The sequence below is a fragment of the Eublepharis macularius genome, chromosome 5, assembly GCF_028583425.1.
Source record: "Eublepharis macularius isolate TG4126 chromosome 5, MPM_Emac_v1.0, whole genome shotgun sequence".
NCBI classification, from domain to species: Eukaryota; Metazoa; Chordata; class Lepidosauria; order Squamata; family Eublepharidae; genus Eublepharis; species Eublepharis macularius.
Genome location: NC_072794.1, coordinates 14,356,966 through 14,372,796, shown reverse-complemented (window position 1 = coordinate 14,372,796; position 15,831 = coordinate 14,356,966). Strand labels below are relative to the sequence as shown.

General features: G+C 44.3%; 1 protein-coding gene across 1 annotated transcript in view; it reads left to right on the top strand.

Moving 5' to 3' along the window:
* The window catches only part of SEMA6B (semaphorin 6B), a 176,022-nt gene that overhangs the window by 122,278 nt on the left and 37,913 nt on the right, over positions 1-15,831 (top strand). Inside the window, exon 4 of the mRNA XM_054980607.1 lies at positions 14,931-14,991. Coding sequence (XP_054836582.1) covers positions 14,931-14,991 — 61 coding nt within the window. The remainder of the gene's footprint in view (positions 1-14,930; positions 14,992-15,831) is intronic.

The following is a 15,831-nucleotide window of genomic DNA, read 5'->3' as shown; positions in this document are numbered from 1 at the left end:
AATTACACATTTTGTCACTCATGTGTGTATAAAACTTGTAACAAGTAACACTAAAATTAGGATCTTTTGTTGTCATCATATTTATGTTAAATAACCATAATAGAAAGAATACAATTACAAACTCTGTAATAGTTGGAATATCAACTCTTTTATGGTTATTGAAAATAGTGAAAAGTAAAAATTAAAAAATTGCACATTTTGGGAGATCGTGTGCCCATCACTAATCATAAAATTGTTTGCCCATCACTATTCGTTAAGTTTTCATTTCTAAGATAAACCAGCCCGAGATCTCCTCTTATTCCTGTTAATGCTTCTCCCTGTTGCTGATTTTTGTGGTGTCTGTGTGAGATACATGCGCTCTGCACGTGATCAGAAGCTCATCAGTTCCAGGACTGAGCGCTGTCATTTAAAACAGAACCCCAGCTGAGATTAAACACCGAAGGGAGGCCAGAGCAGAGTGATCCTCAGAATTCAGTTCAACATAAGTCTCCCTCCCGCCAAATACTGATTTATTTAAGAATGTAAGAACTGCTGTGCCGGACCAGACGAGTGGTCCATCGGGTACAGCATCCCAATTCATCCAAATGCCCCCAAAAGATCTATAAGCAGGGCACTGAAGCGGGAGCTTATCGTTGCCCACCTCACCCCGCAAAGCGGATACTCAGAAATACTGCCTTTGAACATGGAAGTTTCGTTGTGACGGTATAGTTATTGATGGACCTTTCCTCCAGGAATGTATCTGAGTCCCTTATGAGCAGCCACCGCTACATAATTCCACAAAGATTCTTTTAAACCCCGAAGCCGTGGGCTTCCAAATTGACGGGATTCCAGGAACCCTACCCGGGGGGGGGGGTGGAAATGTGCTCTGCACATGTTCGAATGGATTCTGACCTCTTTTGACCACAGCCTCTCCAATCGTTACCAGTTCTAAAGGCGAAGGCAGTCCTGTATCTTTAGGAATAGTATTTATTTCATCTATAATGAAGGAGTAAAGTGAGGGGGGAGTGCAGAGGGGATGCACGAGTACAAAGGGGGCCCAGCGCTGCCTGAATCCCCGGCAAGCGGATTGCGGCACGGCTGAGCTCGTGGCCTGCTGCGTCGCCATGGCAACCTGCAATCCGCAGAAAGAGCTAAAAAGGAAAGTGAGATAAATTAGCAATGGGGGCCAGGTTGTGGGGGGGGCAACACTGAGCCCTCCCCAGGTGATAGATACGAGCATGCTCAGGTTGGCCTTCTCCTCTAATGCCTGGACAGATGGCATCATTCCCTTCTCAGCTGGGCACAACCTGCTTTGGATGAGGACTAGCACCTTGCCATGCCTTACACCAGTGTTCTGTCTCCTCTCTTCAATCTGTTGCCACATCCAGACACAACGTAACACAGAAGTCCAGTAGAACTTCTAAGACTAATGAAATTTATTCCAGCAGAGGTTTCTGTGAGTTTGGCAGCTGTATTGAAGGGAGCTCTGAGTCCTGACTCACAAAAGCTTGTGCTGGAATAAATGTTGGTAGAGTAGCCAACTATAGGTTGGGAAATTCCTGGAGATTTGGGTGTGGTGCCTTGGAAGGTCACAGCTTGGGGTGGGGAGGTGCCTAAGTGAGGTATAATGCCATAAAATCCACCCTCCAAAGGAGTCATTTTCTCCACAGGAACTGATCTCTGTAGTCTGGAGATCAGTTGTAATTCTGGAAAAAATCCAGGCCATGCCTGGAGTTTGGCAGTCCCAGTTCCTAGGCTCCTCTTTTATTTCGCTGTTACAGGCCAACATTGCTGCCCTTCTGAAAGGTTCACAGTCAGCCACATTTGCTTCCCCCCTTTCCAAACGGGACTGCCCCATGGCATGTGTGTTATCCTCCCAAATAAAGCCTGCCTCTGCCTTTCTTCCCCAATGTGCCATAGCTCCCCTCCAAGCTTTTCCTCTTAACATTAAAACATTGGCATTGGAGGAGTGCCTCTGAGCATGGGCGGTGAGCAAAAAATAATGAAGTCAAAATGCCTTCAACGATTCCTCACGTAAGTTTCTGTGGCTCCATTTTCCCCCTTGAGGTAGCAACAAGTCCCTTTCCAGAGGGCTTTTCCTTGGGTTTCCCTCCAGTGTACGGATGGATTTCTCCTCAATGTCTCCTCCATCTCCCCCCACCACCTTCAGGTTCTGAACATCATAAATTCCGTTCCGGGTATATAATTTTTATCTATTTATGTCTTTAATGGGACTTTTAAACTCCCGTGCCGCACGCTTTGGATGGCAGGGTAATGAAGCAGGGCGGTGCCATTTGTAAACAGAGCGTTCACAGGGCCAGTAGCGTCAAACATCTGAGCAGAATTGCTGTTCGGGGTTTCCCTTGTAGGTGCCTTTGGGATGGGCAAAACTTGGCTGCTAGGTTGGGAGTTAGTCTAGCATAATGTCTGACCTTCAAAAGCCCAAGATTTTAGAGATATACAATTTTGTTTTCATTTTTTTTAAGCACCCATATGTACTATTACATCACAGAGTTTGTCTGTGTTTCTTGTGGGGGGGGACAATCTCCTCAGTGTCACGCCAACATACGATGCCATTTCCTGTGCAAACCAGAAGTGACGCCATGAGGCAATGCTGTAGGTATCACAGCAGGTACATGATGACATCACTTCCGGTTTTGCAACAGAAGGGATGCCGTGAGTTGGCACAATGCCAATGAGATTGTTGCATTTCTCCTCTGCCAGTAGGGTTCCCAGCTCCAAGTTGGGAGATTCCTGGAGATCTGGGGGGGTGAAACCTGGAGAAACCTGGAGAAAGTGGGGTTTGGGGAGGGAAAGGACCTTGGCATGGCATAATTACATACCGTCCACCCCCCAAAGTAGCCATTTTCTCCAGGTGAACTGATCTCTTTGGCCTGGAGACCAGTTGTAATTCCGGGAGATCTCCAGCCACTACCTGGAGGCTGGCAACCCTATCTGGGGAATGAGTGGCCAAGAACACTATAGCAGGAGAACTGCCCCCCCCCACCCCCCCAGGATCCTCCCTTGAAAATTAAAGAAGGGTGAAAATGTTCCAGTTTTAGAGGCCAGAGGTAGCCAAACATAGGGAAACTAATAGCATTTGTTCATTTGCATTCCTATTTCTTTTCATTATCCCAATGAAAATAGCAAATGGATTTTTTTTCATTAGTTTAGAAACTAATGCACATTTCTACAAGAAATGCCCAAGACGGTTCTTAACTTTAGTAATAGTCCTCCAGGGCTGGTCTGGGATCTATTTTCAACGCCTTGTTTTAGAGCTGAATGGGTGGCAGAAAGGCAGCGCTTCACAGAAAAACACTGTTAAATAAACATAGGGTTGGAACAGACAGAACACTTCAGGCGGCTGTATTATCTATTCTATTGTTATTTACTTCATTTATAACTCACTTTTCTCCCCAGTGCTGAATTCAAAGCAGCTCACATCATTCTCCTCTCCTCCATTTTATCCACACAACAACCTTGTGAGGTAGGTTAGGCTGAGAGAGTGTGGCTGGCTGAGGCCACCCACAGCTCGCCTCCGTGACAGAATAAGGATTTGGACCTGTCTCCCAGGCCCATACTGTAACCACTATACCACACTGTTTCCAAGCAGTTTTCAAAATCTGAGCATGTTTTTTCCTTCTATGTTTGAAATGTTTGTCTGTTGAGATGATTGCTGGGTACAGTTGCCAGCCTCCAGGTGGGACCTGGAGATCTCATTTCCAGACAACAGTTCCCTGGAGAAAACAGCAGGGGCAGAGCCTCCGAGGGCGGACTCTATGGCATTATACCCCACTGAGTTCTCTCCCCTCCTCACTCCTCAAATCCCCAGGATTTTCCCAACCCAAAGTTGGCCACCGTGGGTCATCTGCTATATTTTATCATAGCTGTCAGGGCTGCAGGCTGCCTGCCAATCTTCTTTGTTTGTTAATTTCCTAAACCATCACAAAATCTTTCCAAAATTCACCCATCTTATTATCTTTCTTTGCAAAAGCAAAAAAAATGTTGACGCTATATCCAAGGTTGGAATAGAGGTGATGTTCCGGGTGCTAGCCTATTGGTGATGTCCGCTGCCCGCTTTTGCTAGGTACCTAAAGAATAATTTATTTGTATAGACTCAGTTTTGGAAAGGAAAAAATATGTTTTCAAGTGAAAGCTCCTCAAGTGCCATGGGCACTTGGCCATTCCAAAATAACTTTAAATGACTAAATCAATATATTAAAGCAAATGGGCTCGCTTAAAATAAGCTACTTAAGCTCATTTTGGATAGCGCCCAAATTAGCTCAGGCTTATTTTGAGCTCCTGCTTGCATTCCTGATGACGATGCTGGAAACACAAGGAGCCCGGAATAGGGACCTTGAAGCCCTAGAAAACTACATTTCCCAGGAGTCTTGGTGCCCACGAGGCTACTGTCAAAGGCCAAAGCAGGAGCTCTACTCATTTCTGCCACCTGTCCTGGGCTTGATTCTGAATTGGGCTGTCATTTTTTAAAAAATAGGTAATTTTGAGCTCAGCTAGGATCAGGTTCATGGGTGATCTTTTTAAATGCAGGTTTTGTTGTTCCCCAGAATTGATGATGTCACTGGAAGTGTATCGCACCTTTAAAAAGAACAAGGTTTGCCGGGATGTGCCTGGTAGCTGGTGGGGGGAGGACAGCATCCCATGAGAAAAATTAGGCCTTGGCTACTTATAGGAAGTTCTTCTCATAGAGTTTTGACGATTCCTACAGCTGCCTGGAAACTATGGTAAGAACGTCTGGCTTGACCATAGAGTGTTTCCTAGAGCTACCCGTTGTTACTTCTGGGTAGCTCTAGGAATTACCAGAACTCTATGGCAAGAATTCCTGTAAGTAGACAAGGCCTTTTTCTTTATTTTCTTTATTTATGTCATTTATATTCCGTCTTTCTCATTGAGACTCAAGGCAGATTACACCGTGTGAGATTAGTACGGTCAGTATCAGGAGCGTTTCCCTGAACAACGCCATAGAGTAAATAGATATAAGTTCACAAAGACATAGAGTATTGGCAGGAATTCATTGCAACGTAGTGGCAAAGTGTATGGTTCCTAACTCATTAGCCGAGCATCTGAGATCCCCTACTATACAGCCCTCCCATCTGAGTAAAAAGCCTTTTTGAATAATTTGGTTTTGCATCGTTTGCGGAAAGCTAAGAGAGTGGGGGCTCTCCTGACCTCCTCAGACAGGCCGTTCCACAGGGTAGGGGCCACCACAGAGAAAGCCCGTGTACGGGTTGCTGTTGATTTTGCCCATGTGCAGGGTGGCACCTGCAGGAGACCCAGTCCGGAAGAGCAAAGCTGCCATGGAGGAACATAGCGGGGAGGCGGTCTCGTAGGTATGCTGGACCAAGACTGTGAAGAGCTTTGTAAGTGATAACCAATACCTTGAAATGAGCACCATCACTTCTAGAAGTGGCAGACGACAAGTGGAAACTTGAAAAAGACAACACCCTTCCAGTCCACCACTGTCCCCAAAGCCCAGGCTGCTAAACTATCTGTCCTAGCTTCAGATGTACCATTTGGTAAGCATGAGCATAAGGAGAGGCCCGCTGGATCAGGCCCAAAGACCTAGTGAATTCAGTGTTTTGTGGATGCTCCCAAATAAAGCACAAAAGCAAAATACCTCCCACTCTTTTTTCCCTGCTATTGCTAGTATACTCCTCCTGAACATGGAGGCTCCATTTAGTTACCATAGCTAAGTGAGCTTAAAGAAGCTGACATCTCTAAGTCTGATCTGGATCAGGCCAAAATTCCATCTTGACCAATATCCTGTTTCTGATACTGGCTGGCAAGATGCTTTTAGGAAGCCCAAAAGCGTGAAGACAACTGGTGGCCTGTCGCCAGCGTGTGTAATATTCAGAACACTGTTTCTGAACATAGAGGCTCTATTCAGCCACAGTTGTTCAGAGAAACCTCGGAAGTCTTTTTAATGGTACAGAAGCCACAGATGGCAGCAGCACGGGGGCATAGCACCACCCCAGCTCACGAGGAGTTAAAACAAATACAAACACAAAGCCTTACAGAATGCAGAGTTAGATTGGAATCACTGCGGGCTTCGTTATGCGGCTTCCTTTTCCCAGCGTGCCTGGCTGCAGCCTGAGCCCTTTGCCTCTCTAACCAAATGAAGTCTATGTAAAATCTCCTGCCCTTCATTTGTTACAAATCTCAGACAGGGCTTTCATTGTGCCCTTCCAAACGTCCTTTTCTCACTCCCCACTTCAATTGTTTTTTGACTTTGAAGGACAGAGCAGTGTGACTGAAAAATCTGCACGCTCCTTTGGTGACTTTTATTAAGGGTGGTCCCAATAAAGGAGCCGTCGTTCTGCGCCTGTTGGCAACAGAATATCCTCTGATGGTCCAACTTTCCCTCACTTTAATTATGATGAATAAAACTCCAAATGATAATTGTAAGATGGATCTGCTCTCGCGGAATGTAAACAACCCATTTCCAGCTTCCTTCCATGAATCGTTATTGTTCTGCTCCAGCGGCACTTAGGAAACAAACTTTTAACAGCCTGCCTTGGAACTTGGGTTGCCAGCCTCCAGGTGGTGGCTGGAGATCTCCCGGAATTACAACTAATCTCCAAGTGATAGAGATCAGTTCCCCTGGAGAAAATGGCTGCTTTGGAGGGTGGACTCTTTGGCATTATACCATTCTGAGGCCTCACCCCTCCACAAAACCTGCCCTCTCCATGCTCCACCCCCCCAAATCTCCAGGAATTTCCCAAACCTGGACCTGGCAACCCCACTTGGAACACACTGTATGTGATGCTTGTTGAGGAGGAGAAAATCCTCCAACCTTCAACCAAGCAGTCCTAAGAGCATATGTATTATTATTGTTGTTGTTGTTGTTATTGTTATTATTTACATTTCTAACTCGCCCTTCCCGCAAGCGGGCTCAGGGCGAGGTACAGCAGTTATAAAAATATAATACAAATATTAAAACAATTCATAAAACAACAGTTCATCATAAAATCAATAAACAGGTAACTGTCCCAAGATGGGGTCAATTCCAGATTCCTGCCCCTCAACATACAGGGGGAGGGAAGCGGACAGATAATGTACTGCAGCCCATATGTGGGTCAGCAAATGAATGGGCACTACATAGCCCCGTGCTGTACTCATATGTTAGGCAGCCGGCCGGTGGACACTGTGTAACCCCACACTTAGTGGGAGGCTGGTGGGAGGCTCAGTGAGGATCTCGTGCTGGAACATCTTACAGGCCCGCCAAAATGATAGAAGATCCTGACGGGCCCAGGTGCCCTCAGACAGAGAGTTCCACCAGGTTGGGGCCAGGACCGAAAAGGCCCTGGCCCTGGTTGAGGCCAACCGAGCCTCCCTGGGGCCAGGGACCACCAACATGTTTTCCAGCTGATCGGAGCGTTCTCTGGGGCACATATGGGGAGAGGCGGTCCCTTAGGTAAGTTCTGCATCAGACCAAGGGACCTCTAGTCTGGTATCCTGTTTCACACAGCAGCCAACCAGGTCATGGAGGCCCAGTCCTTCTCATGTCATTACTCCTCCCCCAGATCTGGTATTCACAGATATACTGCCTCTGATCGTGGAGGTTCCATAGACGTCAAGGCTGATAGCCATTGATAGACACACACACCCGAGAAGAGAGACAAAGTTTTTTATACAATATAACGTGAATAAAGAAGTACCAACCAGTAAAGTTTGGGACGCGTACAAGGCGGTTGTAAGGGGCATACTAATGGACTTAAATGGCAGAGCAAGGAAAAAGAAAGAGGAGAAAAGACAAGAGATTGAGGAGAAAATAAAGGCCAAAGAAATACAGTTAAAAAAGAGACCAGGGAAAAAGAAAATACATCAGGAAATTAAAATTCTTCAAGAACAGTTAACAGCAATGAGTAATAAAGAATTGGAGTGGAACCTTAAAAGACTGAATCAAAAAGCTTTTGAGGGTGCTAATAAACCTGGGAAATATTTGGCATGGCAATTGAAGAAGAAAAGGGAAAAGAAAATAATAAATAAAATCTGTGAAGAAAATAAAACGTACCTGGAGCAGACTACCATTAGTAGAGCCTTTTATAAATTTTATGCTAAGCTGTATAATAAAAAAGAAGTAACCAAAGAATCAATAGCATCATATTTGGAGAAAACCAAACTTCCAGAGATCTCGGAAGCTTGGAGAAATAAGTTGAATAGTGAAGTAACTGATGAGGAAATAAGTAAGGCAATACAATCCGCAAATCTAGGAAAGGCGCCAGGGCCAGATGGACTTACGGCTAAATTTTATAAGACAATGGCCAACGAACTGGTACCATTCCTAAAAGAGGTGATGAACGGAGTTTTTAGGGATCAAAGAATTCCAGACACTTGGAGCGAAGCGAATATATCATTGATCCCAAAAGAGGGCCAAGATCTGACTAACGTGAAAAATTACAGACCTATATCACTACTTAACAATGATTATAAAATTTTTACGAAGATATTGGCGGAGAGACTGAAGGGGTGGCTCTCGGAAGTCATAGAGGAGGAACAAGCAGGCTTTTTGCCAGACAGACAAATAAGAGACAATTTAAGGACAGTGATCAATGCTATTGAATATTATGACAAGCGTTGTGACAAAGAGGTTGGTTTCTTCTTTGTAGACGCTGAAAAAGCGTTTGACAATTTAAACTGGGATTTTTTGTTTGCCACTATGGAAAAGCTACAATTGGGAGAAAGATTCATCAGAGCAATTAAAGAAATTTATAGAGACCAGACTGCAGCAATTGTAGTGAATGATGAACTGACCAAGAAATTGACGATTAGTAAAGGAACAAGACAAGGTTGCCCGTTATCTCCATTGTTGTTCATTTTAGTATTGGAGATTCTGATGATACAAATACGACAAGACGAGGAAATACGAGGAATAAAAATAAAGGACTATTCATACAAGGTTAGAGCATTTGCAGATGACATAATGTTAATTGTAGAAGATCCATTGGAGAACATGCCAAAAGTGATAGACAAGATCAAGGAGTTTGGTGACTTGGCAGGTTTCTTCATTAACAAAAAGAAGTCAAAGATATTATGTAAAAACATGACTAAGCAGAAACAACAATTGTTAATGGAAACAACGGACTGTGAAGTAACTAGTAAGGTGAAATATTTGGGAGTTGAGCTGACTGCAAAAAATATAGATTTGTTCAAGAATAATTATGAAAAATTATGGACTCAGATAGAGAGAGACTTGATCAAATGGAATAGACTGAATTTGTCATGGTTGGGCAGGATTGCAGCAGTTAAGATGAATGTGTTACCAAGAGTAATGTTTTTGCTACAGACAATACCAATCATCAGAGACTCTAAACAATTTGAAAAATGGCAGAGGAAAATATCAGATTTTGTTTGGGCAGGCAAGAAGCCTCGAGTGAAAGTAAAAGTTCTACAAGATGCAAAGGAAAGAGGCGGAATGCAACTGCCCAACCTGAGACTTTACCATGATGCAATCTGCCTAGTTTGGTTAAAAGAGTGGATGACATTAAAGAATAAGAAACTATTAGCCCTAGAGGGATATAAAAAAATTTTTGGATGGCACGCATACCTATGGCATGACAAAGTAAAGGTCAACTCGATGTTCCTGCATCATTTTGTAAGGAGAAGTTTATATACAATCTGGAAGAAGTACAGAATTTACCTACAAGAAGGAACCCCTTTGTGGGTGGTTCCATACGAGGTGATAGATCCGAGAGCTGTTGATAATGAACAACAATGTTTAACGTACAAAGAAATAACTAAAACTGAAGTGTCTAAACTTAGAATAAAGACGCAAGAGGAATTATCACCGAACTACGATTGGTTCCAGTATAGACAGATCAGAGATTTGTATAACTCGGACTCTGTAAAGGGAGGTATACGAACAGAGAATTCGGAACTAGAGCAGACCCTTTTTAAAGAGGACAAGAAAAGAATATCCAAGGTATACCAAGTACTGTTGAAATGGTATACCGAGGATGAGACAGTTAAAACACAAATGGTGAAATGGGCTATAAATTTTAATAAAGAAATAACAATGGAGGCATGGGAATACTTGTGGAAAACTACAATGAAGACAACGACATGTATTAATATTAAAGAGAACATTTTCAAAATGATTTATCGTTGGTACATGACACCAAAGAAGATTGCGCTAGGAAACTTGAACACTTCTAATAAATGCTGGAAATGTAGAAAGCATGAGGGCTCCCTCTATCATATGTGGTGGTCGTGTGAGGTAGATAGGCAGTTCTGGGGGGAAATAATAAGAGAAATGAGTGAAATTTTACAGTTTCAAATAAATAAGAACCCAGAACTCCTGCTGCTAAACTTGGGAATGGAGGGAATCCCAGCCCACCATAGGACGTTGATATTTTATATGACTGCAGCAGCTAGACTTTTGTATGCGCAGAAATGGAAAGTACAAGAAGTGCCAACTATTGAAGATTGGATCTACAAATTGCTGTATATGGCTGAAATGGACAAGATGACAAGAAAACTGAGAGATCTGGACTCAGGGCAGTTTAACACAGACTGGGAGAAGCTGAAACAATATCTGGAGAAGAAGTGGGAGGTGGGAGGAAAACTGTGGCAGTTTGAGAACTACTGAAGTACAATAAAAGTATAAAAGAGAGGGGTGACTTTACCGGGGGAGGAAGAGAAATGTGAATTTATAAGCAGTTAGATTAATTAATTGATTGAGATATATATAGATATGTAAAGGTTAATTGATAGAATATTGATAGAGAATAATTAACGGTTTAAACATGAGGATTGAGTAATTAACAATATTTTTTTTTACTTGATAAGACTTATATGCACCAAACTGAATGTATAGAAGAGTTAAAATGACTGACTATGTGATGAGTTATATAGAAATACTATAAAAAGAAGAAATGATTAATATAGAGAGAACAAATCAAATTGTTTGATTTAAATGTGGGAAATTTTTATGGTTTATGATATATAGAAATATTCAAAACTGGAAAATGGGATAAATTGTTTATCTAAAGAAGTATAGTTTGGATGTATAGTAAGTAAAAGAGGTAAAGATGTACTGCTTAATATAATGGAGAATATATATTTGTTTTAGATAGAGGAAATTAATAGAAGTAAGGGAAAAGGGACAGAGGGTGGGAAAGCTGTTGGAAGTCAACAAAAGGGGGGGAAAGGGAGGGGGTTAGAAACGAAAAATTAGGGGATAATTGAATGCAATGTAATGTAAAAATATTAATGTTCTAACCCAATAAAAATTTTACAAAAAAAAAAAAAGATAGACACACACACCCCTCCTCCACGAAATGTTCTGAACTCCTTTTAAAGCCAACTAAAGTGGCCATTGCTACACCATGTGGCCATGAGTTCTGCAATTTTATTCTCCTTTGAGGGAAGAAGGCCTTCATTCTGACCATTGGACTCCGCTTGGTGCCAGTTGGGATGATCGACGCAGGCCTGTCTTGTACTATGGAAGCATCTGGAGATGGGTGTGTTTGTGTGCTCAGCCTTCTCCTTCCTTTGTGGCAGCCCAGGAGCCAAACCCTGGGCAAGTAAAACTGGAATGAGTGTGGATTCCTCCTCTCACGTACACTACCCTCCCTCCCCTTGGTTGTCTCCCTTGTCCCCACCCCCCTGTCTAGAATGCAAGGCCCTCGGGGCAGAGACTTACATCTTCTCATTCAATACGTCTTCTCATTCAATGTGCCGTCATGTGCACGGTTATTGGCTGTCATGCACACTGATTATTATTCTTAGGTATGACTTTGCAGGTTGTACCAGGGTCTTTTTTGTCCTGTGAATGATGCCCAAATCTTTGGCTATGTCAGGCTGGCTGCTGTGTGAAACAGGATGCAAGAAGGATGGGATACAAAACATACCAAATGGATAGAATGCCGTTTGGAGATAGACTGTATCTGAACCCCGGGTGGGAAAGTGTTTTGCAAAAGAGAATCTTGGTGAAAGACTTGACATCTGAGAAGCCTCTGGTGAGAAACAGGAAGCTAGTTGGACTAGAGGGAGCCTTGGTCTGATTGACAGGGTATATGTTTCTCTAAACAGCTGTTAGCCAGGACGGATGAACCACCATGTAAAACAGCAATTAATCTGAGTACTGGATCTTGGGTTAAAAGAACAGGTGAGGGCTGGGGCCTTCTGCTGTAGCACAGTGGTTAAGTAGTTTGGCTGCGAATCAGCACTCTACTGGTTCGAATCCCACTACTGCCATGAGCTCAGTGGGTGGCCTTGGGTAAGCCACTCCTCTCAGCCCAGCTCCCCAGCTGTATCATGGGAACAGTGATAACACTAACTTGTTCACCATTCTGGGTGAGGTGCTAATCTGTCTAGAAGAGCGGTATATAAGTGGAGTTGTTGTTCTGTTGTTGTTGTGGGCTTCTGCAAATATCCGGCTAGCCACGCGTGGAAACAGGATGTTGGAGTCACTGGACCTTTGGGTCTGATGCAGCAGGATTCTTGTTATGCTCCTTATAAAGGTCAGGGCTTTTTTTCAGCTGGAACACTGTGGAACGGCATTCCGGAACCTCTTGAAAATGGTCACATGGCTCATGGCCCCGCCCCCTGATCTCCTGACAGAGGGGAGTTTACTCCTCTCTGTCTGGAGTTTACTCCTCTCTGTCTGGAGATCAGGGGGCGGGGCCACCAGCCATGTGGCCATTTTCTCCGAGGGCAACCCACTGAGTTCCACCACCTCTTTTCCCAGAAAAAAAGCCCTGATAAAGGTTATATAACTTCCTTGAGGAGGAGCAGTCCCTCGATGGCTATTAGCCAGGATAGGTGGAACCTCCATGGTCAGAGGCTGTCTGTCTTTTGGATATCATTTTTCTGGGAGACAGCAAAAGGAAGCTTTTGCCTCCATGTTCTGCTTGTGGGCCTTGGAGCTTGTGAGGTGAATCTGGTTGCCCACCGTGGAAACTAGGTGGGCCTTTGGTCCGATCCAGGTAGGTTCCTCTTACAGAGTCCTCCAACAAGTGTTGGATATGGTAGAGAAATGGAACCTTCATGTCCACAGGCAGCAAACCTCCAAGCTCCTGGTAGGTCTGAGCAAGATTTCAGTCCAGTAGCACCTTGAAGGCCAACAAGATTTCCAGGATGCGAGCTTTCGAGAGTCAGATGCACTTCACCAGATACGCTTGTATCTGATGAAGGGAGCTTGACTCTTTTTTTTTAATTATTTTTTTTTAACCAGTTAAAGGGGTACATAAAGGAAAAAAGGAGAGGGAAGCAAAATTACAAAGATTACAGTGAAAAAATTAAAAATGACGAGGGCTATTGAAAATGTAACATCCCGTTACATCCCTGGCCTTTAAGGTATAGTTTCACATATATAACATACCCTGAAAATCTTGTCGGTCTTTAAGGTGGTCTTTAAGGTCATGCTCTGTAACTGCAGGCCAGCATCACTGCCCACCTGAAGCTGCCTGGTTGGTCTGTATGTCAAATGGGGTGCCAGACTGGATAGCCCAAGGGTATGATCCAGCGGGGCTTTTATGTTCTTAGAAAGGTTAGATAAATTCATATTGTGCCTCTGCGTGTGTGTGTGTGGGGGGGGTGCCCTTAAAGACAACTTGGAGTCCGTCTTTTGATTGGGGCAAATCACTTTGAACGTACAATGCCTGTTTTGGAACAATTTTGAAATAATAATAATAACAACAACAACATTCGATTTGTATACTGCCCTTCAGGACAACTTAATACCCACTCAGAAAGACCCACTCAGAAAGAATACCCACTTACAATCTCCACAACAATCCCCCTGTGAGGTGGGTGGGGCTGAGAGAGCTCCCAGAAGCTGTGACTGGCCCAAGGTCACCCAGCTGGCTTCAAGCAGAGGAGTGAGGAATCAAACCTGGCTCTCCAGATTAGAGTCCTGCTGCTCTTAGCCACTACACCAAACTGGCTCTCCCATTTGGTTGTGTGTGCTTCTAGGCTCAGTTAAAGGTGCTATTTTCCTGCCTATAAAGCCCTCCACAACCCAAGACCCAAACATCTGATTCATGTATAAAGCCATGTACAAATTGGGCTTCTCTGGTTGCCAGTTGCTTCCACTTCCATAGATCCATGCACACATCGCAAAGATGGGTTTGCCAGAGATCTAGAGGCACCTTTGGCGTGCAAGGCTTTCTCTATTTCAGAGTGGAAGTGATTATTCTATGAGGATGGGTTAAGGATACCAGTAAGGCTGAATAGTGTGTGTCATTTTAGACCTATTTTTGGAGGAATTGTTGTGTGTGTGTGTATGCACATGTGCATGCATGCACGTTCATGCACGTGCTTTGTTTCTTGCAGCGCTTGGCATTTCTTATGAATCTTTGGAGAAAGGCAGTCTCTGAACATTTTAGTCAATCCATCAGTTAAAAAACCTCTGAGGGGCTATAGCTAAATGGAACCTCTGCGTTCAGAGGCAGTCTACCTCTGGTGATCCAATGTGGTAGATGAGGAAGAGCAGAGGGTTTTTTTTTTTCTCCTTTTGGTCTTGCTTGGGGACTTCCTAAAAGCATCTGCTGGTATCAGGATGCGAGACTTAAATGGAACTTGGGGCTGATCCCTTCTGGTTCTGGTGTTCTTTTGCCCTAGAACTGTGGGGGAACAGAGAAGGTAGGGCATGGTCCCTGGTTGGACTGCTGTCCAATTTTGGATGGCAGTTGCTGTTGGCGGCTTCGGCTCGAGACGCTTCTGACGTTTTGCACGAGAGAGCAGCTTCGAGTTCTGATGAGTCATGCCAGAACTGTTCAGAGATTCTGAGTCGGCACTCTTGCGTTGCCAATTTAAAAGCCATCAGCGGACGGCGGGGATCTGAGTACAAAACCAGAGCACGCACGAATAAAAGCAGCCCACCCTTGGCTTGGTAATCAGGAAAGGAAGCTGTTCCCATCTTCCTCTCCCGCTCAATATCACTCTAAATTTTGTTTTTATTTTCACCTTTCTTATTACCCCCCCAGGGATAACTTGTATCGTATAAGCCTGGAGACTTCCACAGCTGGAGAGATGCGCTACCATCAGGTGAGTCTTGAGCGCCGCAGATGGCGCACCCCCTGTCCCAGAGCCTGCCCCTGCCATTGTACACATGTTGTTCGGTGGGACAAACTCACATTTTACAAAGTGCAGGTGGCGATCTTTCCTTCAGCAGCCCTGTGAGGTAGCTCAGTGATTGGCTCAAGGTCACCCAGCCTGAATAAGAAGTCGAGCCTAATTTCCCTAATCAGCGCTCTAACCACTACACCGCACTGCTTTTCTATTGAGGGTTCCAGTCTCTACTGATGGGGGAGGCTGTTTAAAATGTACCTAGAAATCAGCACTGTGCATGCCGGCTGGTGGGCATCGCTAATCAAGAAGAAGAGAGAAAAGTTGACGATGGGTGTCGGTTGACAGCAGCTAACTGCACGTGTGCCAAACCCGAAATGAATTTTGGAGAGTCTCAGGTTGATCAGGGAGAGTCATGGAATTGGGGTATGAACAAGTGGAAGTTTGGTGGAAAGGAACAGGGGAAATCTGATGGATGCAGAAATCAGCCTCACCATTGCCAAATTATGAATGGGATGCCTTTACTCCTAAGTAGGAGGCAAGACCTCCCTGACTTGGATCCTGCAAGCTTATCTGCAGATGCAAGAGAGGGAAGGGAGCTTATTTGTCCCCTTGCTGCAGCCATGCAGGCCCCACTCTCTCCTTTAGGGGAGTTATCTCCGTTTTATATCCGTGGGAAATCTGGTAGGATCCAACCCAAGGTACCAAACGTGCACATGCTGGAACGGTCCCCAATCTTGGAAAGACAGAACGGATAGCCAAATTCTTTCCATGGGAATCCTCTATGCTGTTCTATTCAAATTATGGTTATTTGGCCCA